Raw genomic sequence first — 27,939 nt, 5'->3', positions numbered from 1 at the left:
GAAGAGATGGTTGGACAAAGTTTTATCAGGGGGCTAACAATAACTCTGCCCTTTGCAAAGGGAGACTGATTTAGAAACAGGTAAAGTCGCAAAACAAGGCCCTCTTCTTTAAGAGGTTGTACCAAAGTGAGAAGCCAGTTCTTCTGATCCATCCCTGACTGCCTTGTCCATACAGTTAAGGACACTAGAGAGCTCCCCAGGCTGATCGAATCGGAGCTCCTAAGCTTAAGGTCTAAAGCTCCCAAGCACCAGTCCAAAAATTAAACACCTCCATGGTGCGGAAGAGTCCCTTTGAGATGATGATCTGTCTCTGACAAAGTCCAAGAAACCTTAGCAGTAGACAGATGGGACCTTCTGGGAGGCGTCGACAAGGCTGGTGAAATCCCTTGAGAAGAAGAAGGAACTCTAGGACTGATATCCTCTCCTGTCTCATACCACATACCAGCCTTGCCACAAAGCTTAGACGGAGGCACTGAAAAAGAGGTCTTGCCATGGGACTTCCGTTCCTCCATCCATGCGTTGACTTTCTTAAAAGCCCTCTTGGTAGCCAACGAAGAAGTCATCTTCATCAACCCTGGCGCCTCCTGCTTTGGAAGAAGCTAACTGTGAAGGAGGAGAGAGAGGAGCGAGGGTTTAAACTTATCTCCTCAACAAGTCTTTAAGAAGTCTTGGTTAACACTTGATGGTCGGAAGTCAAGAGGAAGCAGACGAGAGGCTCGACGTCAGCAGGATCCAGTCGCCAGAAACCTCTCCCACAACAGCCGGAGAAACAACCGATAGTCACCCAACACTTTAATGGAACGAAGGCCTTGAGGTCCCATATAAACGAAGAAGGGATCTTCTTTTCTTCCCCAGACGAAATAAGAATGCTCTGGAACGCCTCGAAGAGCAACAGAAGGGATGTCCTGGGGAGCATCCAGGGATTGAGCGCCCTGAAGAGCGCCCATCCGGACACCCAGCCCAAAGTCCAAAAGAGCGTCCTCTCTATCGGCGCCCTGCACAGAAGCGTCCTGAAGAGCGGCAACCAAAGCGTCCTGGGAACAAGTTCCGGTCTGAGGCGCCACGTTGACGAGCGCCACGACGGGGAAGCTCGTGAACTAAAGAGGCGACAAACCTGACCTCAAGAAGCAGGAGACGGAGACGAAGAAAAAGGAGCAGGAGAAGGAGACTTCTGGACTTCTTGACGGGCAAGGTTAAGTCCTTGACGACGGGTCAGCGAGCTAGTGGTCCCTCTCAGCAATAAGAGAAGACAACTGCCGCTGCATCTCCAACAAAATCTTCTTAGACGGAGAAGAATCAAGTCTGGGGGGAGAGTTAATCCTACAGTAAGACGAGGGGCAAGGGGACGCCTTCTTCTTCCTCACAGGAGCTAAAAAGGTTCTCTCCTTAGAGCGACTGGGGCGCTCACAAACGTCCTCATCAGATGACGTCTTGGTCCTCTTCTGTGGTGGGAAACTTCATGATACCCAACAGACGATGAAGACTGACGAGAAGCGTCCTCTTGAACGAAGCTCCTCTTCAGAGGAAGAGAGTCCTTCCGAGAGTTCCATCCCCTTGCGAGGGGAGGACGCCTCGGAGGACGTTTTAAAAGCAGTCCAGATATGAGAATACGTGTCGAAGCACGATCCCTGGCAGCCTGGGAAGTGACAACAGGACCTGCCGAAGGGACGTCAGATCGGTGGGAAGCCCCCATAACCTTCTTGCGGCTTTCGACATGCCTTCTCCCTGAGTCCTGGAAGTCTGACAGCGGTCCAAGCCTAGAAGCATTATGGGGCCGATCTGACGCCCCCTCCACAACACTGGGGGGAGCACTGCACTTCACCACACTTTGAAGACAGATGTCACTTTATTTTCGAGCGCACGGATGGAGTTCATGATCTCCGCCAGGCCAAACCCTCCGCAGACACAACATCAGAGCCCAAGGCAAAACCACAGGGACAGGTGCAACATTATCTACTTTAGGATTATCAGGAGAGGAAATAACCTGACTCTTGCACACACTCCTGGAGGAAGACCTCCTGACCCTGTCACGCTCCAACTTGCGAACATACTGAATCATACGACTTCCAGCTCGCATCAGACAAAGGTTCACACTCCTTACATCGATCATCTATCAGACAAACATGCCCCTACACCTCAAGCAAACCGAGTGAGGGTCTATATTCAAGCTTTTGTTTAGCCTCACCTACAATCACTCATGCAACATACACGAAAACTAGCAGAACTAGATCCAGACATATTTAAAGAGCAGTCATAAGCAAAATCCAAAACAGTCCAGAATTGTTTTTTTGTGCCAATCCACAGTCCAAGGTCCAAAACCAAAAGTCAAGAGAATACTTAAGTGGAAACCAGCAAGTTAACGAAATCCAGAAACGGAGGTATTGACAACAGGTGTTGACAGTACCGTGTCGACAGAGAAAATCTGAATAGAAAATGGGAATGGTTCCGATTCCCGCCTCCCAGCGGCGGGAATGAGTACTATTCTGCCACACTGGGGTGATGCGAGTTTTGAAATTCTGTCGGATTTGAGAAATACAGCTATATATATATCTGGCAGGTAAGTGTCATGAACAAATTTAATATTATTCTATCTCAGTTCATTGGCATTTCAGCTCTATCATTTAAATGTATGCTCATTTTCAAGGAAAAAGCAAAACACAGTTCAAAATACTTACTTCTTCACATCAACGTATCTCAGTAGGACATCTACAAAACAGTGCACAGACCCACTGTGAAAAGCCAGTGCTGGATGTGTGGTTCCATCTCGCTGGATAAGAACTAATGATCTATTGTCACCAATCTGTAAAGAAAAATAAAAATGACCATTCTGTGAAGATTATTATTATTATTACTATTATTATTATTATTATTATTATTACAATACTGTAAAAGGAATTATCACGAATGAAGTTCCAGCAACAATCATCAGTACCAGTTGATCTATCATCATACCTAAAAATGCCTCGCCATACCAGTTTGAAACTACAGATGAGACATATCCACAATGGAAACACTAAAACAGTAAACATAACATTAAGGATGCAGAGAAACATGACCATCATACAATTTACATTTGGCGAGTGGACTCAGTAACCAAGCTCATTTTGTCAAGGTGTACTGCTGGCTTGCTTTCTGCCTTATATACAAATTTGTTCTGCTATGCCTCAGGAGAAAAGACTAGAACAGAATATAGAATTTAGGCCATACACCAGGTGCTGGGAACTATGAGGCCATTCTGCACTGAAACTGAAATTGACAGTAAAAAGGTCTGAAAGGTGTAACAGGAGGAAAACCAAGCAGTTGCACTATCAATCAATTGGTAGGATAGGGTGGAAAGTAAAAAATAAAGAGAATATGAAGAGGTAAAGTAATAGGAATGAAAGGGGGTTGCAGCTGGGGGCCAAAGGGATGCTGCAAAGAACCTGATGTAATGCCTACAGTGCACTACATGAGATGCACTGACAACACTATCCCCCTAGGGGCCTATGCATGCTTTTGTAAGGTTTCCTGCTACAGGCAGTCCCCAGTTATCAGCGGGGGTTCAGTTCCGACGGCGTGACGATAAACGAAAATCGCCAATAACCAAAAATCAGTGATTTTCAGCGCTTATCAGCGCCGGTAACCAAAGACTGGCACCTCTTTTAGGTATGTATCGGTACCAATACCCGATTATCAGCGCCGATGAGCAGAAATCGGCGCACATTTGTTCTAAAAATTGCTGATTTTCATCACTAGACAAGTGCCATAAAACCAGATTGCCGATAACCGGGGACTGCCTGTAGAGTTAATGTCTTGCAATATTTTGTACTGTACTGCTAGCTTTCTTCAAACATTAAAGGCTTAAATATACTAAAACATATTATCATGATGGGGTGTGTATAATATCAAATGCAGTACAAGCAGTCTCCAGTTATCGGCGGGGGTTCCCATTCCAATGGTGTGATGGTAAGCAAAAATTGCCAATGGCTTTTTGGCGATTTTCGCCACTTTTTCAGCGATTTTTGATTATCAGCGCCTCTAATAGGTATGTACTGGCATCAATACGTAATTCTCGGCGCCGATAAGCAGAAATCGACACATATCAGCGCCGAAAATCGCTGATTTTCGTCACTAGACAAGCACCAAAAACCGGATTGCCAATAACAGAGCCCGCTGATAACCAGGGACTGCCTGTAATTATAACTATCTACATTAAGATATCAGCGACTGCCGACTCAGTCAATACCAAATTAGTTAGCAATAGCACCACAATTTCATCTTAATCTTTCCCTTACTGAGATCTGGCTTATACAAATGCTACACTACTTAAAAGATGTCCTAGTAATCACAGGTACAAAACTACACAACTGGAAGCAACACCTCACTTACTTACCCTATAACTACGAAGATCAATCAGTTCTATGCAGATCGGCCGGACATACCGACGAGGGGTTGATATTTCAACAGAATCTGGAAATCACAGCAAATACTTTTAGCCAGTTCTCTACATAAACCCTATCTATACATTAGATAACTTTGACATAACTACCTAATCTGAGATATTCAAACAAGATTATTATCAAATATTTTCTCTACCCAGGAAATCTACTTAACAGACCAAAAATTAAATCACTTGCCTGAGATATTATGATGCGTAAAAGTGACAGCAGCTGTATTAATCACTGCCCACTCACTCTCTGCAGAGCATTCATCGTCTGAGCACCTCCACTCCACTACGACACCATGACGCTAGTAAGAGATACAGTATTATTTCAGTATATCAGTATAATTCACTGATGTATATAAAAATACGAAGATTGGTTCCCATTACATGGGATTACTGTTTCAAATAAGCAATAACTAATATACAGTACAGTAGCCACATTTACACCAATTACCTTGAAAAAAAAAGGCTTACACATAAAAAACTAAAATTTAAGTTCAAGTACTGTATTCCATAAGCACCTTCTCTAAGATCCGGAGTTTTCCGCTAACGGAGAGTTCCTCTTGAGAGGCCGGCAGAGTGTACACCTCATCTTGTTCATACACAAGCTGCAACACAGTATTGTACTGAAACAGAGTAGCATTTTAATATGAAGTTCATACTAAACATAAAAAAAAAAAGAGAGCATTAGGCCACGTCAGATATTAAAGCATTCAATCAAACAAGCGTTGTAAACACCAACACAAGTCAGTTACAACAACCACAATACTGTAATAATGATAACAGTATAAGCAGATACTGTACTTCAAAATGCAGACTTGAAATTTCAAAGAACATCCATGCATCCCATTAATACAAATATAAAAGCACAAAACAGTGACAGGCACATTACGTCAATTGTCAAGGCAGCTCAAAAATTGATTTAAAATAACACTGTACTAATATAAAAACACTTAGTAAACTTTTACTACCTCTGAGAGGCAGAAGGAACCTTGGTAAAATTTTAATTCTTGCCTGTAGCAGAATGAACAATGAACAGTGCGTTGGTGGCATCATCTAACTAATCAAAAAAAATATTAACGATAAATATTCAATCATAACTGATCCTCTTGTGAAAAACACAGATGCATAAGTGCATGTGAACAGATATACAAAGAATAAAATAGGTTAAATGACAAATTTTTAAATTAATTTGTATTTTTCATGGCTAACAAACCTGCAGTCTTAACTTATGGATAACCCTTCTAGTGCCAGCTGGAAACTGATAAAAAGAAAAACACACAAGGAATTTGTGGTAACGAGGTAGGTTGATATAACTAGGTGGCAACTGTCACCTCCATTGCATATGAATCGAGGAGAAGACGCCTCAGTTTCTCCCAGCCCAGGAAACTTGATTGAGGGGTGGCTAGAGGTGGGCAATATAAGTTAAGACCACAGGTTTGTTAGCTATGAAAAATACAAATTGATTGAAAAATTTGTCATTTGTTTATATGCAGAACAAACCTGTCTTAACTAATGGATAGACTCACTTTTGGAGGAAGGAAAGAAAGTCTGGAACCGACTGGAAGTTCAGCACACCTGGTAACTCTTCCTGGCTTAAAGAAGCCTGTGGAAGGTAACTGAAGCCTCTGGTGATAAAAAAGAGATCATTTAACAGCCAGACTTCTGGGTCTTTGTACAATGTAACGCAACAATGTAGAAGGAAGTTAAAGAACTATATCTGTGGATAACAAACCTCTGTAGCCACCACTAGTTTGCTATCAAACCTCTCTCCCCTTGCTAGAGAGAGGCGGGACTTACTTTTGCAAAAGTTTTAATATTCATGTAGAAATAAGCAAAACTCAAATAAAAAGGCAGCAACCTCACCTGTATCAAACCCGAACATGATGGAATGATTTCTCATTGCCCACCGGGTAGAGAAGAAGAGAAAGGAAAAGGAAAGACACCAGTCATTTTCTTCATTCTCTTTTCATACCATCATCTTAGGTCAGATACAAACTGTCCTGCTAGGGGCACTGGATGAGTCATACAACCTGTTGAGCAGCCACCACCGGACCCAAGGGAAAAAGTGTCCAAGGAACTGTGGGCAACGTCCCGCAGAAGTGAAGGTGGTCTGACAAAGCCAAGTGCCAGCCTTCAAAATCCTTTTAACAGACAAGTTCTTTTTGAATACCAAAGAAGGGCCAAGCCCTCTAACACTGTGTGCTCTTGCATGCACTGTTAGGACTGGGGCATGAGGTCAAACTATAAGCTTGTCTAATAGTTTCATGAAGCCAAAAGGAGATCGTATTCTTGGACACTTCTTTCTTGTTCCGGCCAGTGCTAAGGAAATGTCACTGGCACCCCTTGTCTTACATGACGATTCCTTTTCAGATAGCAGCGTAGTGCTCTGACAGGGCAAAGGAGCAATTCGTCCAGATCGTTGTCAACAAAGTCATTAAGAGGCGGATTTGAAAAGGATTCAAATCTGTCATCATGAGACAAGGGGTTATGAGTCTTAGCCAAGAATTCCAGGACAAGTTCGAAGGCTATGGATGTCCAACCCCTCGTACGTTTGGCATCAAAGGATAGGCCACAGAGCTCACCAACTCGTTTTGAAGAGGCCAGAGCCAACAGGAAAACCGTCTTGAAGTCAGGTTCCTGTCTGACACACGGCATAAAGGCTCAAAAGGAGCACGGGTGAGGCTGCCCAGTACCAAAATCAGGTCCCAACTGGGTGGTCTAAGCTCTTTTGGAGGACAGGACTGCTCGAAGCTTTTGAAAAGCATTGAGATTTCCCACGAGGACGAAAGATCGACATTCCTCATATACATAGAACTGCACTCAAGGCGGCTCTGTAGCCCTTGATGGAAGACACAGAAAGTCGTTTCTCCTTGCAGAGAAAAACAAGGAAGTCTGCTACTTGCCGAACAGAAGTTCTGACTGGAGAGATCCCTTGTTGAAGACACCAACCACAGTAAACAGCCTACTTGCCCTGATACATGACTGAGGAAGATCTAACACAGTGCATGCAAGGGCACATAATGTTAGAGGGATTGGCCCTTCTTAGGCATTCAAAAAGAACGTCTGTTCAAAGGATTTTGAAGGCTGGCACTTGGCTTCATCAGACCACCTTCACTTCCTTCTATCTGCAGGACATTGCCCACAAGTCCTGAGACACTTTTTCCTTGGGCGCAGTGGCGGGACACTTTGTATCTGACCTAAGATGATGGTATGAAAGCAAGATTGAATAAGATGACTGGTCTTTTTCCTTTTCCTTTCTTTTCTCTACCCAGCGGGCAATGAGAAATCATTCCTTCATGTGCTGGATCGGGTTTGATACAGGTAAGATTGCAGCCTTTTTGTTTGAGTTTTGCTTACCTACATGAATATTAAAAACTTTTGCAAAAGTAAGTCCCTCCTCTCTCTAGCAAGGGGAGAGAGGAACGATAGCAAACTATTGGTGGCTACGAAGGTTTGTTATCTACAGAAATAGTTCTTTAACTTCCTTCTACATTATCACATTATATTGTACTAAGTCCCAGAAGTCTGGCTGATAAATGATCTCTTATTTATCATGCCAGAGGCCTCAGTTTCCTTCCGTAGGCTTCTTTACGCCAGGAGGAGTTACCAGGTGTGCTGAGCCTACAGTCGGTTCCAGGCTTTCTTTCCTCCCTCTAAAAGTGAGTCTACCCTTATGTTAAGACCCAGGTCTATTCCACATATGAACAAATGACATGTTTTTTAATCAATTTGTATTTTTCAGAGTTAACAAACCTGCGGCCTTAACTTATACTGCCCACCTCTAGCCACCTTTCAATCAAGTTTCCTGGGCTGGAAGACTCAGAGGTGTCATCTCCTCGATTCATATGCGATGGAGGTGATAGTTGCCACCTAGGTCTATCAACTACCTCATTGCCACCAATTCCTTGTGTTTTTCTTTTTACCGGTTTCCAGCTGGTACTAGAAGAATTATCCAGCAGAAATCACATTATAAAGGGTACCGTCAATGATTCCCAGGAGAGTACACCACTCCCATGCATGACAGGATACAAAAAAATCTTAAGATTCTTACAGAGGTTTTGTATTAGTATCATATTAGCATATTGCATGCTGTTACAATCAACAACACATAAAGGACACTTGCAAAACAAAGATGACTACAACGGAGGTTTCAAAATCAAAATTAAGGATGTTCACTTGACAAGGGTTTTTAACACACAGTCTACCCAAACACGACAGATCATTGCTGTTACAATCTTCAAAGGGGAATAATACTGCACAGTCTTGTATTCAACAATACAATCAAATTTGGGACTGCAAATAGAAGATGGTACAAATTTAAGCTACCACCAAGGCAACTTCAATATAGGCTAAACCTTGGTAAGATACACTGACGGACAAGGGTAGAGCACGTGAGAAACAATGTTGGGAAGAAATGAATGGCAATCATTCAGGGAATACAATGCCACCTATCAGGTTGTGTTATCCATTGTTAGGTTAGGTTGTACTGTACATGAGTAAATGAGGATGCACTGTACATGCTACAATTAGTTTCAGTATCCTGATATAATCTGCAATGTAGGTAGTATTGAATTCTTGCAATATGGGTACCCAGCATGTCAGCATACAGAAATCATTTAAACTGGGATTATCTTTTCACTTTCTAATCACCTAACACTTCTTAAACTATCTGAAAGTTGATCCTCTCTACGCAGAATATTCACATAAAAATAAAACAAAAAATAAAACAGCCTGCAATAAAAATAAAAAAAAGCAAGCACACACTGCACAAAAGAAATTCATCTTTCCTGAAACTACTTTTAAACTGAGCAGTACATATACACTTGTGTAATAAAATCATCAAAGCCAGTTACTGTACATTATCACAAAAGCATCTTGTGCACATACAAACTAACCAACAAAAATGCATCCCACACACAGTTAATGTTAAATTAGCTAGTAGCACAGCAAACAAAAGATAGCAAGCATGATGTGTGCTACAGTATGTACAAATTGAATGAATGCTGCACAGACTTTGCAGGGTTTAGCTTTACACTTACCATAAACCATAAATAGTGGCATTTAGAGAACTACCGTACTGTTAAACAAATGCCAAGGAATGTGGCCCATTTCAGTGGGTGTCAGCTTAGGCAAGTAAACTTTAATAACCTGGATTGCTGAACAAAACTCTTAATTTCTTTGGTTTAAAAACATAAATGACAGAACAAAACCTCTAATTTCCTTGGTTTGTGTAACAGATAAATTCTTTAATTTTAAGTTTTATTAAAACAAGTCCTTACAAACTGTAGCCTACCCTGATATGGCTTGCCTACTACATAACTGAGATGCAGTCACAAAGTCTGGGTAGCAGCAGAGAAATTAATCTACTGTACCTTCAGAAGAAAAATTTTATATTTCTGTAAGGTACTCGCACCACTGTCATACCTCTAAGGATTTAAGGATTTATGGGTACATATCACTTTGAGAGTTGCCAAAGATACTGGTAACTTTGTTTTGGTACTCAATTTTTCTTCAACCAGATTTAACCCGATATGCGGTACTCACATCAACTTTTGAAAACACTGTTAAAATAACATTGTAAAATATTTCCAACAGCCAGGAAAATGACATTTTTATGGTAAAATAAACTTTTATATATACCTAGCAAGTAATTACATTGCTAATAGTTTCATCACTCGGCAGCTAAAATTTTGAAATTCGAGGATCGCACTATTTTGTTTTGGTTAGGTGACTCGCCCCGCCCACTTTCAGGGAAAGAGAGGATCAACTAGCAAATATGTTTCAATTTGTTTATGCCCTATAATCATGTGTGGGGAGGAGGGTGGGTTCTGATCATGTAATTACTTGGTAAGTATATAAAACTTCATTTTATTATTAAAATAGGGGCCGGATAACCATTTATGGACCACGTCTAAATTCCAAAGAACTACTGCTACCATTTTCTGTTTTGTGGTATCGAACGATTAACCCTCTATGCCGGAAAACTGAGGCTAACATGGCCTTATAACCTTTGATCGTAGTCGAAGAAAGGCCTCTATCAGTTTTCAAATGTAGCAGGAAATCTGCTATTTCTGTCACAGATGTTTGACAAGAGGAAACTCTGTGGGACTTGCACCAAGCTCAAAATAATGCCCACTTAGCCCTGTATACTCTGTCAGAGGATTCACGCCTGCATTTGGCAACAACTTGTGAAGCCTGATTTTGATTTCTTTCAGAGGAATTCCCTGACAGTTTTTGCCTGTCAGGGCCAGAGTAGACAACCCCTGATGAAACTGCCTAAAGAGGGGTTGTTTGAGTAGACAATGTTTTTGCAGTAGCAGTCTTGGAAAATCCAACCGAAATTCGAGAAGGTCCGGGAACCACTCCTTCGGTGGCTAAAAATGTGCTACTAGGATCACTGAGACATTCTGATGTAGTTGGAATTTATTCATCACTTGTCTCACCATACTGAGCGGAAGGAATGCATAGAGGAGCTTGTTGGACCAGTCCTGGAGCATGGCATCTGTTGCCCATGCCACAGATCAAAACAGAGGGAGTTGATGATTTCTGGAAGTGGCAGAGGTCAAGAACAGGTGGCCCCCACAGTTTCCATAAATCTCGGCACACTTGATGATCCAAGTCCATTCTGTGGGAAGTACCTGCTCCTGGCGACTCAATTCATCTGCCAGAACATTTAACTTCCCTAAGATGAACCGAATCAGACGAGATGTTTGGTTTCGATCCATCTGAAGAAGCAGCTCCCTTGCTATCTCATAAATGGAGAAAGTGTGTGTTCTCCCTTGATTCTTTACGTAGGGTAAGGCGGTTGTGCTGTCCGAAAGGACCGCCACTGTCTTCCCGCTAACTTCTATGCTGAAAGACTGAAGTCCCAAGTATACTGCTTTCAGTTCTTTGGCATTTATATGCTATTCTCTTCGGTTCCAGGGACCACATCCCAGAAACTTTCTTGCTTCCAACAAGAGCTCCCCAACCTAGGTCCAACGCATCGAAGTAAAAGTCTAGGTTGGGGCTCAAGGGAAGAAGGGACTTCCCTTCCGCTAGTCTTCCTTCTACACTCCACCAGAGCAGGTCTTCCTTGATCTCGGGGGAGATGCAAAACTCGAAGGTGCCTGGAAAAACCTTCCTGTCCCATGTGAAGTCTACCTAGGTGAACGAACTGCTCCATGGACGATAACTTTCCCAGAAGGCTCATCCACTCATTGGCTGAGCAGAGATTGAGGGTGAGGAACTTGTTTGCTGTCTTCAGACAAGACTCCATTCTTTCTAGGGAAGAAGAAGCCCGAAAACTTCGAGAGTTGACAAACATCCCTAAATAGAAAATCTGTTGAGCAGGAATCAGCTGGGACTTCTGAAAGTTGATTATCAACCACAGATACTGCGCTAAGGCTCGATTGGGCTCGAAGGAGCCAATCGTCGAGGTATAGGGAGATCTTGATACCCATCAAATGAAGCCATTTGGCAAGAGCAAGAACTCTGATGAATACTTGTGGTGCCATCAAAAGCCAAAAACATGGGCACAGAACCGAAAGACTTTGTTCCCGTAGACAAACCTTAGATACTTTCTCGATTCCTGGTGTATTGGAATATGAAAATATGCATTTTGCATATCTATTGATGTCATCCATTCTCCCTAGCAAATGGATGACAAGACAGTATGGTTTGTCTCCATTCTGAATTTTGTCTTCTGAACAAAGAAGTTCAGGGCGCTGACATCTAAAACAAGTCTCCAGCCTCCTGATGTCTTTGGCACCACAAAGAGACGATTGTAGAACCCTGGGAAATTCTCGTTCTCTACTGTCTCTATCCTGAGGAGGGACGAGACTTCCTTCGAGAGGGCCGAAAACCTCCTTGAGCCTCCAGAGTATGCCGTCAATGTTACTGGAGAGTTTACTAAAGGAGGCTTTTCTTGGAAGGGAATGGAGTATCCTTCCTTAAGAACACTGACTATCCAAGGCTCAGCCCCCTTCTTGCTCCATCTCTTCCAGAAGTGAAGGAGTCTGGCTCCTACTGGTGTTCGGAGGAGAACATTCGCACTTGCTAGAGGATGTTCGGGAAGATGACTTCTTGATGGTTCTTGACACAAATCTGTTCCCAGAGCAAGATCTGGAATACGACCTTTGTCTGTTACTCCAAAAGGGATGTAACTATAAAGGGGAAACAGTCCTGAGGGGAAGCACGGACATCTCCTTAGGGCGTCTAGAAGACTGCAAAGGAAGATCCTGCATGCTCTTCTTCTGCAGGTCAGACGAAAAAAAAAGTTTAGTATACCTTAGTTTTACCAGACCACTGAGTAATCTCCAGCACAATCGACTGGTGGAACAAATGAAGACGGTCTACAGGGGAGAACAAAAGTGCAGACTTTTGAGGAGGAGTTACCCCCTCAGAGGTGTACAAACATCACAGCTCCCTCTTTTTAAGAACCCCCATGGTGTAAAGGGAAGCTAGCTCCTGAGAACCATTTCTAATCCCTTTATCGATGCGTGATAGTACCCCCAATCAGTCAGAGGAACTATCTTCCAGTACAGTCGCGCAGTCTTTAATCTTATGGGCTAGAGAGCCCACAGCCCAATCCATAAAACTAAGGACCTCAAACACGTTCTGAAGAACTAAACATGATTTTAGCTGAAGAAAAGGCCGATCTTCGTGAAGAACCAATTAACCCAGAGAAGTCCCCCTGGGAGAAGGCAACTCCCAGGGAAGGAGCTTCCTCTGTGGCGTACGAAAGATGTCTCCTCTTGGTCAGCCTGGACAGAGGAAAACTAAAGATAGCATGCCCTTGCTCCCTCTTCTCTGAGAGCATCCATCGATATCACTCTTTGTCAGCTTAGAGGAGTCCAACAACTGCACATCCATCAAGAAAGCAGAAGCAGGCAAAGAAGGAGCTGCAGGAGAGAAGAAATTTGGGAAGGTAGCTAATAGGGACTGTAACAATGACATGCAAGCCAAAGGATTAGTGTTATGCACAATAACATCCCCTTCATCGCCTGAAGACACAGGCAACAAAGCCAAATCTGTGGACTGGGGAGCCAAACGAGCCTCTTTCAAAAGGCTCAAAATGCTGTCCAACTTGACCTGGATAGGGTCCACTGTAGAAGGCAACTGCACACTAACCATGGGTTGAAGCAGGTTAGGCTGAGGTGTAGGAGAATCAACAAGTGCTGCTTGTGTCGCAACATGAACAGAAGTAAGAGAAGCATCCCCAGCAGATGAAAGGCGTTCAGCCAAACGTGGGCACTCAGGCACCAACGGGCGCTTCGTAACAGATGGGTCTGCAGGAGAAAGAAGGCGCTCAGTCAACAACAGGCACTCGGGCACTCTATCCCACTGAAGAGAAGACAGGAGCTTGGAAGCTGAAGAAAGTCCGGGCGCTACTGGGTGCTTATACAACTCCTGGCGTTCAGGCGATGTCTGGCATTCAATAACCACAAGAGCTTCCATAACTACAGGGTGCTCAAGAGCCAAGGAAGATTCGGGTACTGGAGGACGCTCAGGAGAAGATACTCTACGTGAAGGTGGGCGCTTGCGAGACGAAGATCATTTAGAAGCCACATTCTGACTTTCCACTGCTGGAAGAACGAAAGAAAACCACTCCGGGCTATCCCAACCACTACATGAAGGATGGGGACTATCCAATGCATCCTTAGACTTCTTGCAAGGCACTGGAGAAGAATGTCAAGCACCACTAGCACATCTTTTCAGAGGATGTGACTCATCTACAAAGCGCCATTGCCACTTACAAGAAGAATCATCTGAACTAGAGGAAAGACAATGAACGTCCAAGGAAACACCTCTCCAGTGGCGTTCAGCTGCAACCTGGGATTAAGCAACAGGTTCAACCGAAGGGGCAAATACCCGAGGGCAGAACCCACCAACCACCCTTAGACTACCAGTTAGTCTCCTCCCAGGTTTAGGGAAGTATGTCATTGACCTATGCCAAAGAGAATCATTGGGTTGGGCAGCCACCTCCTCCACTAACACTTCACTTGCACCGGGCGCTACTGTGCTCTCTACCGACACAACGCTAACACTGGGAGCTACAGGGTGCTCCGACTCACTCTTGCTATCCATAAGCACTTTAAAGGATGATGCTAACTGTGGGATAGATTCGACAATTAATTCAAACCTTTTATTGATCTTTAACTCAAGGCTGGTCATGGGGCTGGGTAAAGGAGACGGTTGCGCAGGTGAGGGGTTAACAATGGGATTAAGAGAAATTAAAAGAATGTCAACATCAACGTCCACATTATCAGAATTCATGGAACTACGAGAATCCCGGCTAGCTAAAGATTTGCTGGTACTCCTAGCAGTAGCTTTCCTTTTCTTATCCCTAGCCATTTTGTTCAAGTGTGATTTTAGAGTCTTCCATTTTTTTCAAGCCCCATTCAACACACTCGCTACAATATAAATCTCTGAACAAACTTGTCCCCTATAGCCTGTGCAAACCATATAAGATTCTTTTGTCAAGTGAGTATTGTAGCCTTTGCTGCAATACTTAAAACTAGAACAACTTGAGTCTGACATTACATAAAACTAAGTCAGCTAAATTCAAAATCAGGATAGTCAATTCAATTAAAAAGTCCCAATTAAAGTTCCTAACTCTATCTAAATATGCTGTCAAGGATACAAAGACAGAATACTTCACAGCTGCTGCTGCTAATAACTGGTGTACAGCCATCAGCTGGCAGAAACAACTTGAAGCCCATTTGCTAGTTGATCCCTCTTTCCCCAGAAGTGGGTGGGGGAGTCACCTTACCAAAACAAAATAGAACAATCCGCGAATTTCAAAATTTTAGCTGCCGAGCAAGTGAAACTATTAGCAATGTAATTACTTGGTAAGTTACTTATTTAAAACTCTTATTACAACTAAGCATTATACAATCTGCTGTTAGTACTACTATATAGCAGGTACACAATAAACTACGTGTAGCTCCTTAAGCTTACGTCAGAATAATTGCCTTTCTTTATGAAGAATTGGTTAAAATACTACCAAATAATGAATTAACACTGAAAACAAGCTTCACTTCTTAAAATACTACCAAATATTAATTGCACACAAGCTTCATTTCTAACACTAAATACTGCCGTCTTTGCAAAAGGACTGAAAATCATGTTGAAATCATGTAAAATTACATTAGGAAAGAGACAGCATTAAATGTCTATGTTTAATAGGAAATCAAAAATATCTATACCTCATAACCTTGAAGGGCTGGTATTAATATAACAAATTAAGCCACTCACATGAACCACTATGGGAACTGTCCTTGGAGCACTTGTCTAGGCTTTACTTAACAAGACCAAAGCACACCATAAAACAAGCCTGCTAAAAGAAAGCTATCCCAAACTGTTGACCTAATCTACACTAATTTTACTATATGCCCTTGCATTGGAACCTGACTAATTGGCATAAGCGATTTTTTCACACACACACGACATTTAAGAAATCGAAAAATCCTGCAGAAATGTTTATGCTTAATTTTTGAAGTAATTTACAAGTTTTTTATACTTTTATGTGTAAAATCTGTATGAAACTGTATTATTTTATGTGTAAAATCTGTATGAAAATGTATTATTTTATTTTTGTACATGCACAAATATGATACAAATGTAATTACAGCACGTACAGTTAGTGTACTTTTACAAAATGTGATACCCATTCACAAAGTTACTGCACTTTTCAAAGATGTGATACCCTGCAGGAAGTGTTTGTTTGATTTTTAAAGTATTTTACAAAGGCAGTACACTTACTGTATTATGCCCATTTGCAAAGTCTTTGTAACTAGGACCACACATGACCCTGAGATGAGATTGTTCAGTCACGTTCTGATAAAATGAATTCATTAACATACTAAAACATATCCGAGATAACTAAGGGTTGTAATAGAGTCGTTCTGTGAAAATTACTTTGTTAACCTCAGAGAAAAGTGCTGGTGCAATCTGTGTTAAATGCAATTACACCACATACAGTTAGTGTACTTTTACAAGATGTGATACGCATTCACAAAATTACTGCACTTTTCAAAGATGGATACCTCTGCAGTGTGTGTATGTTTAATTTTTGAGGTATTTCATAAGTTTTCATGTTTTTAAGCGTAAAATCGGTATGGAAAATTTGCATTACAGTCCAATATTTTTATAATGCCTATGTATTTCTCTCTCTCTCTCTCTCTCTCTCTCTCTCTCTCTCTCTCTCTCTCATAGTTAGCACTCACACATATTTTTACAAATTATTATTTCTCTGTATATCTTTATCTGTACAGTACATAATTTTGAATTAACTGAATTTTACCTTTACCCTCTACAAACATTACATACCATTTCTTCATTTTATTGAATTGTTTACCTTTGTTATGAAGGTACACAACTCAATATAACTGAATAGTGATGCAAAGAGAACGTCTTTTATTCTGCGAGTGAAAAAGAAAATGGCATCCCACGAATTAGGGGTAACATTAGTATACATACGTACCTCCCGTAAATGAGCTAGTGTGGCATGTACAGTACCCATTACGATACTGTACTCTCCTTTTACGTCAACCATTTATTTCTTTTTTAGGAGTAATGTATTAAGCTAACAAACTCTAGAAATAAGAATTTATTAGCATTTTTAGTGACCGTACCAAACTTACACAAATCCTTGCCTTGCGCAAGGGGATCTGGAACCTAACCTCACGTAAGTTCAAGGTATTACTGTAATTTGTGAATATTTCTCCATGAAAAGTACTGCGAATAGGCAAATTTTCTATGAATAATGTGTATGTATGTTCCACAGAGATATTCGCGAATACGTAAAGCTGCGAATACAGAACCGCGAATAGGCAGGGGTCCACTGTATGAACATCGGAAGGGCGTGGAAGGAGGCAAAGGAAGAGTGCATGAATGGGATTTGGAAAAATCTGCTAAAAGTGTATGTGAACTCATTTAAAGGTTTTGATAAGAATGAAAAAGTTGTGGAAATTAATAAAAAGATCTTGACACTTGGGAGAAGTTTAGATTTAGAATTTGAAGAGAAAGGTATCCAAGAACTCATATATAGGTGTGCGAGATGTTGAGCGAATGGCAGAAGATTTAACTGAACTTGCAGACGAGAGAAAAAGAGCAAAAGAGGAAGAAGAAATCGAAGAGGAGCCAGAGTAAAAGTTTACGATGAAAACAATGGCAGAAGCATTTGCCTCAATTGAACACGGAATGAAACTTTTCTGTCAAATGGAAGTGAACTTGAAACAATTTGCTAAAGTTAAGAGAACACCTCAAGACGTTTTTGCATTTTACAAAGCTGTTTATGAATGAAAAAAACACACTGTGCAAGCTACAATGGATGCCTTCCTCATGGAAACGACTCCAGTTCCATCACCTTCCCCCCTGCCTTCCACCACATTTGAGCCTCAGCCCTCTGCATCTCGTGACGGCTCTTTCCTCGAAATCCTACCCCCTACAACACCTGAACTAACAGCTGAAGAGGAGCAAATTGATGATCCTGCTGCTTTATCATCACCATGCTCTCCTTCCAATTTTTAGTTAAACATAGCCATCAACAGCCTGACACCAGGGTTCCATTCCTGGGCGAGCGCCACTAACCAAAAACCGCCGCTAACTGAAAATCAGTGATAACAGCGCTGAAAACTCCACTTAACGGCGCTGTTAACCAAAGATCGGCGCCAAAATTCCCTACTTAATAGTGCTGTTAACAGGAGCCAGGCGCCAAAATCCCACTTAACAGCGCCATTAGCCAGAGATCGGCACCGTTAACTGGAGATTGGCGCTGAAAATCCAGTTAACAACATCGCAAGCCAACCGCCGTAACATCGAAATGCCCTTAACCAATGTCACCGGTAAGCAGGGACTGCCTGTATAGGCATTATTCATTTCACTGTTAGACCCTTCAGTGCTATTTGTAGGCCATTATAGCTCCAAATCATACAATAAAAATCTAAAACAATATTTCCATGTGATACAGACAATCTGGTATAGGCCTAGGCCAATGATGTCTTTTTATATGTGTTACTATAATGAAAGTAAACTTCACTGTCCAATTCATGAAAAATTGAACAAACCCCTCAGTTCTAATTTAAACTCAGTCATTAATATTGTATGAGAATAAACGTCTTTTTAAATACATATTTAGTCTATACTGCACTCTGTTATGTCTTTTTACTTCTTTCTTGTTTATTACGTGAATCACTGCAAGAGTGAGCCTTCCACCCCCCACATCATATTAAGAAAAAAGTGGCAAAACACTTTCCTATACAGCCAACTTCAACTTGTGATAAATATTTTTTATATTGGTTTTAGGGACGTTTTTAACATAATAAATTACAACTTATTATCTTTACAATGACATCAAATTCCTTAACATAGAACTGTGTATAAAGTTACACATACGGCATCGATAAACTTGGTCAATTCATACAATAACTTAATCATGATTCAAAGAAAATCTTTCCCTTTTTGGAGGAATGTTAGGCAATCGGTATTTATTGTTTTGAATAAATATGCATTGATAAAAGATAGAAATGAATACTGTATATATTCTAATATGTAATCATTTTATTTTCCTATATGATGGGAGTACTGTGCACAGTGTGATTACATCAGCAAAAGGTATGAACTGACATATTGTGTAAGTTTGTTCTTCCTACAAGATGTTGGTGATCATGTAATACTATAAATGATGTAGGATCGTGTGTAGGACCATTTCAACACCATATGCAAAAAGAGAATGTGTTTATTTACTTATTACAGTGAACTTCCCCTATTCGCGGGAGATGCGTACTGCAACCCCCCGCGGATAGCTAAAATCCGCGAATACTTAAAACCCCTCTAAAAACACTTACAACTGCCCATTTTGATAGTTTAAACACAAAACCCCTGTAAAAATGCTTATACCTGAGTATTTTAATAGTTTTATCACAAAAAGTGCATTTATTCATGAAAATTATATGAAAATACAGTAATTAGTGAATATTTCTCAGTGAAAAATACCATGGATGGGCGAATTTTCCGCGAATAATGGGTAGATATGTTCCACAGAGAAACCTGCGAATCGTGAGAACGTGAATACGGGGGGTTTACTGCATATCATATAACATCTTCAACCATACGTATGAACGGGCAGTGCAAGTGACATGTGATTATCGCTTTTCGTATGACGAAGTGGTTGCCAGAAGTCGCGTAATTAAAATTTGGTCGAGTCATACAATAACATAATCATGAATCAAACATCTTTCACTTCTTGGAGGAATGTTAGGCAATCAGTATTTACTGTTTTGAATAAATACATGTTGATAAAAATAAAAATGAAAATGAATATATATCATTCTAATATATAACCAAAACAATAATTTTATTTTCCTAAATGATGGGAATACTATTCCTTACTGTGTAAGATAAGATTACATCAACAAAAGGTATGAATTGACGTGTTGTGTAGCTTGTTCTTCCTACACGATGATGGTGATCGTAATAAATGACGTAGGATCGTGTGTAGGACCATTTTAACACTGTACACAAAAAGGGAATTTTTTTTTACTTTTTTGTTTGAGAGAGAGAGAGAGAGAGAGAGAGAGAGAGAGAGAGAGAGAGAGAGAGAGAGAGAGAGAGAGAGAGAGAGAGAGAGAGAGAGAGTTTGGTAGTGGTTTCTGCTGGCTGAAAGTGTTGCGTTTAGCCACTACTACACCTGCAATTGATTTAGGTTTTCAATGTAGATTTTAAACGTACGGTAATAAACAATTATATTATTATCATAAATTATGATCAAAATTCATGTAAATTCCAATAAAATATTGATGTTATAGGGGATTTATTGTTGTTGGTTAATCATACTTCTGGCAGCACCAGAAGAAAAGGTGAACCATCACGTGAAAATGAGAATAAACCCAAAAATCTGAAGGAAAAGGTGATGTAAAAACAAAAATTTCATTTGTTTTGTCTGTGTCTGTATGTCTGTCACAGGGTACACATTTGATTTTGAGTTATAAACCTTTCTATGATGACATAGATGCTGTGTGCAAAATTTTGTCTGGGTCTTTTGGATTTCTATAGAAGCCAAACAAATATAATTTACAAACATTCATTTTTATATACAGTAAACAGTATAGATTATACTGTATACACTTAGTGTAGGCCAGGCTACTTTCAAGTTGCAATTATTTCAAGTAACGATGGGGGTCACTGTAACCTAACCCCAAATCGGGGATTGCCTGTATATGCAAAATCAATACTGAACATAAATTTTTGTCAATCTGGAACAAATTCCTTCCATTGATAACAGTCCCTCCTTCACAAAGACACTGTTTGGCTAACTTAGGTTACTTACCATGACTGGGACAAAGGGATCAATGTGTATCTTCTAACTGTATTTCCCAGCCTTAAAGGAAGGAATATACTGTGCAAAATACTAAAGGGAAACAGGGTGCGGCCCCCTTGCCAATTAAGGGCCCCTGTGAGCAAGGTTAAGTTGGGAAGAATTTCCCCAGTGCCCTATGTTATATTAAGATACTCCCCTGCATTTTATTCACCTCTATGATCTATAGGCTACCTTAGTTTTGCCAGACCACTGAGCTGATTAACAGCTCTCCTAGGGCTGGCCCGAAGGATTAGACTTATTTTACGTGGCTAAGAACCAATTGGTTACTTAGCAATGGGACCTACAGCTTGTTGTGGAATCCGAACCACATTATAGCGAGAAATGAATTTCTATCACCAGAAATAAATTCCTCTAACTCTTCATCAGCCAGCCGGGGGAATTGAACTCCAGCCCATCGAGCAACAGTCCAGAGCTCTACTGACTCACCAACAAAGGGCTACCTCTATGACCTACAGCACTCACAGTAAGGTGGGGGGGGGGTGTTCTAAGGCCCCCAGTTAGGTGGAACTAACTACCAAAGAGTACTGCAAGTTAGGCTTGGGAGATAAAGTAAAGATGCATCACATTAATTGCTCTTATGGCATCCATTCTTTATGTTTTGTGACTGATTTGTGTGTGAACATTATATTTTCATAATAAAATTAAGTTTCATATAAACTTATCAAGTAATTACTTAGGTATAGCTTTAACTCGCGCGGCAATCCTAAATTCAAAAAAACATGGTGGCACTTCAATTGCATAGTGTAGGTGACAAGCCCCGCCCACTGCATGGGTGAGTGAGTAACGACTTCTGCTGGTGGTGTCATTCTGCTTGTGCCCTTATGCCCATGAGAGGGGAGGAGGGAGGGCTCTGATTCTGTAATTACTTGGTGAGTATATATGAAACTTAATTTTATCATAAAAATATTTTCATATGTAACTTACCAAGTAATTACTTAGTGAATCCCACGTTGATAGGGGGGTGGGATGAATGGACATACGTATTCTACTCCAAAACATTAAGGTGTGATAAAGACTTTGAACTTTTAAATAGAAAGGATGGCTAGCATTGGAAACAATGCTTGTCATTCCCTTACCTGGTAAGAGAGCTACTGCAGGTGAATACTGCCTCTGGTTGGTGCTCATCTTAAACTGTAGCAGCGTGGCGGTTGAACCGAGGGTCGCCTCTACGTCAGTGGGAGTCTTGCAGCGGAGGATAGGCCTGATTGCTGACAAGACACACTAACAAAAAACCACTACCCCAGGTACAAAGTACCCCCAGGCTCCCCAAAAACTTGACACCCTACATCAAGGAGAAGAGAGAGAAGAGAGAAAGGATCTCTCCTATGCTTCTTCCTCCAGTACCATGCCAGCCACTGATAATGGCCAGAGGGTACAGCAATTTTCAAATGCTGTTTCAACTTCCTTCAAGTAGGAGATGTGAAGATCAATTTGCACCTCCAAATGGTAGACTGAAGAATGGATGAAAGGGATAAATTATGCTTGAAGGTAAGAGAAGTAGAGACTGGTCAGGCTTCGTGCGCTTTCACTTTGAAGACAGGCACAGCATCTTCCTGAATCCAAGAATGTGCCTCAGAGATCAGGTCACTTAAGAAGAACAACAGAGCGTTCTTCGAAAGGGGGCAAGAAGGATTCTTGATAGAACACCAGAGGTTGCTAGAGTTTCCTCTGATCTTCTTGGTCCTTTGCAGATAAGATCTTAGGGTTCTGACTGGACAAAGAAACCTTTCCTCTTCCTTCAGGCCAAGAATTTCCATTATACTCCTATTATGGAAGGAATGAGGCCAGGGCTTGGAAGGATCCTCGTTCTTGGCTAGGAAACCTAGGGTGAAAGAGCATGCCAAATCTCCCTGGGAGAAGCCTACCCTCTTGTCAATAACTTGCAGTTCACTAAGGAAGAGCGTTTTCCAAGTGAGGTTCTTAAGGGAAGAGGAACCGAGGGGTTCAAAGGAAGGGCCTGTGAGCCACTTTAGGACGACATCTAGGTTCCAAAAAACCAGATCGGACTACAGTACTTCTGCTTAGAAGTGTTGAATGACTTGACGAGGTCATTAAGATCCCGGTTTGATGACAGGTTCATACCTCTGTGCTTAAAAACCGAGGTAAGCATCACCCAGTATCCTTTAATGGTGGAAGAGTACAAACCTCTAGAGGTCCTCAGATAGAGGAGCAAGTCCACTATTTGGGTCAAAGATGTCTCAGGCGATGAGACATTATGTCTGAGGCACCATCGATGAAAAACTGTCCACTTTGATTGGTAGATGTCGCAAGAAGATTGTCATCTGCACTTTGCAATAGCTTCCGCAGCTGCTCTTTAAAAATCTTTCACTCTGATGAGTTTCCTGGCAGACTGAAGCCTGAACAACCTTTGGTGGTATCTCTCGAAGTAAGGTTGTTTGACTAGCCATTGTCTTTGAGGAAGCAGCCTCGGGAATCTACCAACAAACTTAGAAGGTCCAGGAACCATTTCTTCATGGGCCAGAACAGGGCTACCAGGGTCACCGAGACTTTGTGGTGCGATAAGAACTTTTCAGCACTTCCCTCACCATGCTGAAGAGCGGGAATGCATACAGATCCAGGCCCGACCGGTCTTGAAGCATGGCATCTGTCGCCCAAGCTAGGGGATCCGGGGCTGGAGAGCAGAAGAGAGGAAGGCGATTGTTTCTTGAGGTGGCAAACAGGTCTAGAGTCAGTTTGCCCCACAGTCTCCAAAGATTGAGACAGACCATGTGATCCAGGGTCCACTCGGTGGGAAGGACCTGCTTCCGACAGCTCAGTTCGTCCGCCAGAGCGTTTACTTTTCCTTGAATAAACAGAGTGACTAGTGTCACTTTATTTTGGTGTGCCCAAAGAAGAAGATCCTTTGCTGCCTGGCAGAGAGAAAAGGAACGAGTAACCCCCCGCTTTCGGATATATGACAGTGCGGTGTTGTCTGCATGGACTACCACAGTCTTGTTGTAAGTCATGGTCGAAAAGTACAGAAGACCTAGATGAATGGCCTTGAACTCCCTGAAGTTGATATGAAGTTTCCATTCTTCAGGGGACCACGTCCCAGAAACTTCCTGATTTCCCATAAGGGCTCCTTAACCTAGATCCGAGGCATCTGAGAAGAAGTCTAGGTTGGGGCTCGAAGGACGAAGAGACTTTCCCTGTGAAAGTCTTCCTTCGGACAGCCACCATTGGAGGTTCAATTTTACTTCCTGAGTGATGGGAACATGACAGAGTCCGGTTGGGTTTTCCTGTCCCAGTTGGCTTTTAGGTAGAACTGGAGGAGTCTCATGTGCAATCTGCCTAACTTGACAAAGGTCTCAACGGATGAAAGAGTCCCTAGTAGTCTCATCCGCTGACAGGCCAAACATGACAAGAGGTCAAGAAAACTGTGGATCATCTGGAGGCAGTTGGTGATTCTCTTGTGGGATGGAAAAACCCGAAAAGCCCGAGATTTAAAAGTCATCCCCAAATAGAGAATCTCCTGTGTTGAGGTTAACTGGGACTTTTGAATATTATAAGAATTCCCAGTTCCTGAGTAAGGCGAAGAATGATCTGTAGGTCCTTCGTGTTCTCCTTCGAAGGGGATCGAAGAAGCCAGTTGTCCAGGTAAAGCGTGATGTTGATGCAGATCAGGTGAAGTCATTTGGTGGGAGGGGAGAGGACTTGAGTAAACATCTGGTGTGTCGTGGAGCAGCCAAAACAGAGGGACCGAAACTGGAAGACTTTGCCCTGGAAGACGAACCTGAGATACTTCCAGCAGTCCGGATGTATGGGGATATGGAAGTATGCATCTTGCATGTCCAGCGTTATCATCCAATCGCCTGGGTGAATGGATGCCATGACTGATTGGTCTGTTTCCATCTTGAACTTGTCTTCCTTACAAAGTGACTGAAGGCACTTACGTCTAGGACTGGTCTCCAACCCCACGACATTTTGGGGACTACAAACAGACGATTGTAGAAGCCCTCTGTGCGGGTGTCCTCGACTTCTATGGCTCTCTTCAGAAGGAGAGAAGATACTTCTTTCAAAAGGGCCAAATGCTTCTCTGAGCCTGCTGAGTAGGCTGTCAAGACGATGGGAGAAGTGACCAAAGGAGGGTTCTCCATGAAAGGGATGCAGTATCACTCCTTCATAATCTTGATGATCGATTGGTCTGCCCCTCTGTGATCTCACTTCTCCCAAAAATGGAGAAGTCTAGCTCCTACTGGGGGATAAAGGACTTCTTGTTCACTTCTTGGGCAATGTTTTGGAAGAGCTCCTCTTGATGGGAACCGGCTGCTGGAGTGAGGCCTAGATTGCAACTTAGGCTTTTTCTGCAAAAGGGATGCTATTGCAGCAAAGAGACCATCTTAGATGCAAAAAACGACGACAAAGAACTCTTGGGGTGCTTACAAGACTGAGCTAGGAGGTCTTGAGTGGACTTCTTCTGGAGGTCCAAAGTGATCTCTTCCACAATTGACTGTGGAAAAAGGTGAAGCAGATCCAAGGGTAAAAACAACAACGCCAACCTCTGAGACTGCGTGACTCCCCTGGTGATGAAGGAGCACCAAAGTTCTCTCTTCTCCAGAACTCCAAGAGAGAAAAGGGTCGCGAGTTCCGAAGAGCCATCCCTGATGGCTTTGTCCGTGGATGACAGCACACAGAACAAGTCTGCCGCAAAGTGCTTGAAGTCTTCTATTTCTTCACAAGGGCTCCTACCGTCCTATCTAGAAAACTGAACACCTCGAAAACCTTGAAGAGGTTCTTGACTAGGTGGTCCAGCTCAGCCAAAGGGAACATAATCTTTGCTGAAGCAAAAGCCAAACGACGAGAGGAGTCGATGAGGCCAGAGAAGTCCCCCTAGGAGGAGGCTGCGACTCCCAACGAGGGAGCTTTCCCGGTGGCATACAACAGGCATCCCCTCTCAACCAGACAAGAGGGAGGATTGGCGAAAGTAGCCTTGCCTTGCTCTCTGTTAGCAGTGAGCCAGTCTTTGATTTCTTTCTTTGATTTCTTTCATTGCTTTCTTGGGTGATGAGGAAAGAACCATCTTGGGGAGCTTGGAGCTCTCTTCTGGGAGGCTCCTCATCAGAAAGGAAGAAGCAGGCAAGGCTGGGGCAGCTGGAGCCAAAAAGATGGAAAACTCACCAACAGGTAGCGAAGAAGAGCTGCATATGCTTAAGGAGAAGCAGAGTCTTGGTTGATCTCCTCTTCATCCTCTGACAAGATTGGAGAAAAGGCTAAATCCTGAGGAGGCTTAGAGGTGGGAGCTTTCTTAAAGAAGCTGTTCCCTGATGGGCGCCAAAGAAGGCTAATCTTGATCTGAGGTAGGGCTTGGCAGTTGAGAGAGGTGGACAGGTGGCAAAGAGTTGGCATCAGGCGCATGGACGGTGGTGTCGGGCACTCAGAAGCTGGTGCTGGGATAGGGCTTTTGGGAGTCAGCGCTAGGCACTCGAGACAAGACGGAAGCCTGGGCAACAGGCGCTTGGAGTGATGCGTCGTTCGCTTGACATCCAAAAGAGGGCATTCGGTAAAATGGAGAAGAGGAGAGAACTTGACTGGTGAATCCCATAGATGAGAAGGCAGTCGGACAGATGCAAATACTGAGGGATCCACAGCGTGGCTGCAAGAAGGCTGTGGGCTATCGAAAGCCTCCTTGTACCGCTTTAACGGGTAGTGGAGCAGACCAACCAGTGTCATCCAAGTGCCTCTTCAATGGCCAGGACGAATCGAAAAAGCGCCGGTGGCACCCGTGATCAGAATTGGAATCCGAACTGGAAGACAAACGACACACATCCAGAGACAAGCCTTTCCAACGGCAGTCTGTCGAAACCTGGGATTTTGCAACAGGCTCGACTGAGGGGGCGGCAACCTGTGGGCAAACCCCACCAGCCTCCCTTGGACCTCCAGTGTGTGTTCTTCCAAGTTAGGGGAGCAGGACAGTGACCTTCGTCTAGGAGAGCTGGCAGGACGAGAAGCCACCTCCTCCACTTGCACTTCACTAGACACTTTCTCACAAAACACTTTGTCCATTAGGACTTTCAGGGATGCCCCTATCTCAAGACACTGAACTCACTACTAGACTCAACTTCTAATCAACTTGGATTCGAGGTTGGCAATGGCATCGGGGTCAGAAGCATGAGAGCTAGCCTAAGCACAGGAGTATGAGGAATAATGGGAGGGGGGGGTGGGAATAGGAGAAAAGGCATTACCTGGGGTAGAAGGAATAGCAAGACTAAGATCTGACTTAGGCTTAAAGGAAGAATCTAAGCTAACAGAAGCCCTACTCTCGGCCCTCAAGGCTGCCTTTCCTCTTCATATTCTTTTCAAGTTTACTAAGGTGAGATTCAAGAACCTTCCACTTTCGCTCATCCTAATCCTTGCATTCATCACAAGTACAGTATACTCCTTTGAACACACCTGAGTTCCTCATTGGACGTGGGGTATCGTTCTCAGCTAGCACTCTACTGGTCCCACGTTCGATTCCCCAAACAGCCAATAAAGAATTAGATGAAGTTATTTCTGGTGACAGAAATTCATTTCTCGTTATAATGTGGTTCAGATTCCACAGTGAACTGTAGGTCCCGTTGCTAGGTAACCAATTGGTTCTTAGCCATGTAAAATAAATCTAACCCTTCTGGCCAGCCCTAAGAGAGCTGTTATCAGCTCAGTGGTCTGGTTAATCTAATGTATACTTTAACTTTTGAACACACCTGCCCTCTACAATTACTGCACGTGGTATGTGCATCATAGCAAAACTTAGTCAGCCTAGACTTACAACCTTCACTACAATACCAAACACTAGAAGCACTGGAATCAGACATAACTAAATCAAAAGACTAATCTAAACTGACAAAAGCAAAGATGTAGTTGGAAGGCTTCACTAAAGTGAGAATACTTCACCAACTTCCAGGGAGAATACTAAAAACCGGTGAAACAGGACTGCAGCAGTTCAACGATGTTGCTCGTATGCGCAGCAAAAGCAGAATGACGCCACCGGTGGAAGTCGTTATCCACACACCCATGCAGTGGGCGGGGCTTGTCACCTACACTATGCAACTGAAGTGCTGCCATGTTTTTTTTTTAATTTAGGGTAGCTGCACGAGTTACAGTTATAGCTAAGTAATTACTTGGTAAGTTACTTATATGAAATTTGGTTTTTCCCTCACCATAAAATTGC

General features: G+C 42.5%; 1 protein-coding gene across 3 annotated transcripts in view; it reads right to left on the bottom strand.

The window, feature by feature from the left end:
• Window positions 1-27,939, bottom strand: part of Tbc1d15-17 (TBC1 domain family member 15/17) — a 124,778-nt gene that overhangs the window by 86,183 nt on the left and 10,656 nt on the right. For 2 of the 3 annotated variants that reach the window (XM_067097329.1, XM_067097330.1), the window contains exons 2-5: window positions 4,945-5,031; window positions 4,617-4,728; window positions 4,373-4,449; window positions 2,676-2,800 (exon numbers count right to left, since the gene is read on the bottom strand). In XM_067097329.1, the coding sequence (XP_066953430.1) occupies window positions 2,676-2,800; window positions 4,373-4,449; window positions 4,617-4,728; window positions 4,945-5,031 (401 nt within the window). Of the gene's footprint in view, window positions 1-2,675; window positions 2,801-4,372; window positions 4,450-4,616; window positions 4,729-4,944; window positions 5,050-27,939 lie in introns of all 3 variants that reach the window. The other variant, XM_067097328.1, reaches the window with a different exon arrangement.

The sequence above is a fragment of the Macrobrachium rosenbergii genome, chromosome 54 (genome assembly GCF_040412425.1).
Source record: "Macrobrachium rosenbergii isolate ZJJX-2024 chromosome 54, ASM4041242v1, whole genome shotgun sequence".
Classification (NCBI taxonomy): Eukaryota; Metazoa; Arthropoda; class Malacostraca; order Decapoda; family Palaemonidae; genus Macrobrachium; species Macrobrachium rosenbergii.
The sequence above is the reverse complement of the archived record's forward strand: the minus strand, read 5'-3'. Positions and strand labels throughout refer to the sequence as shown.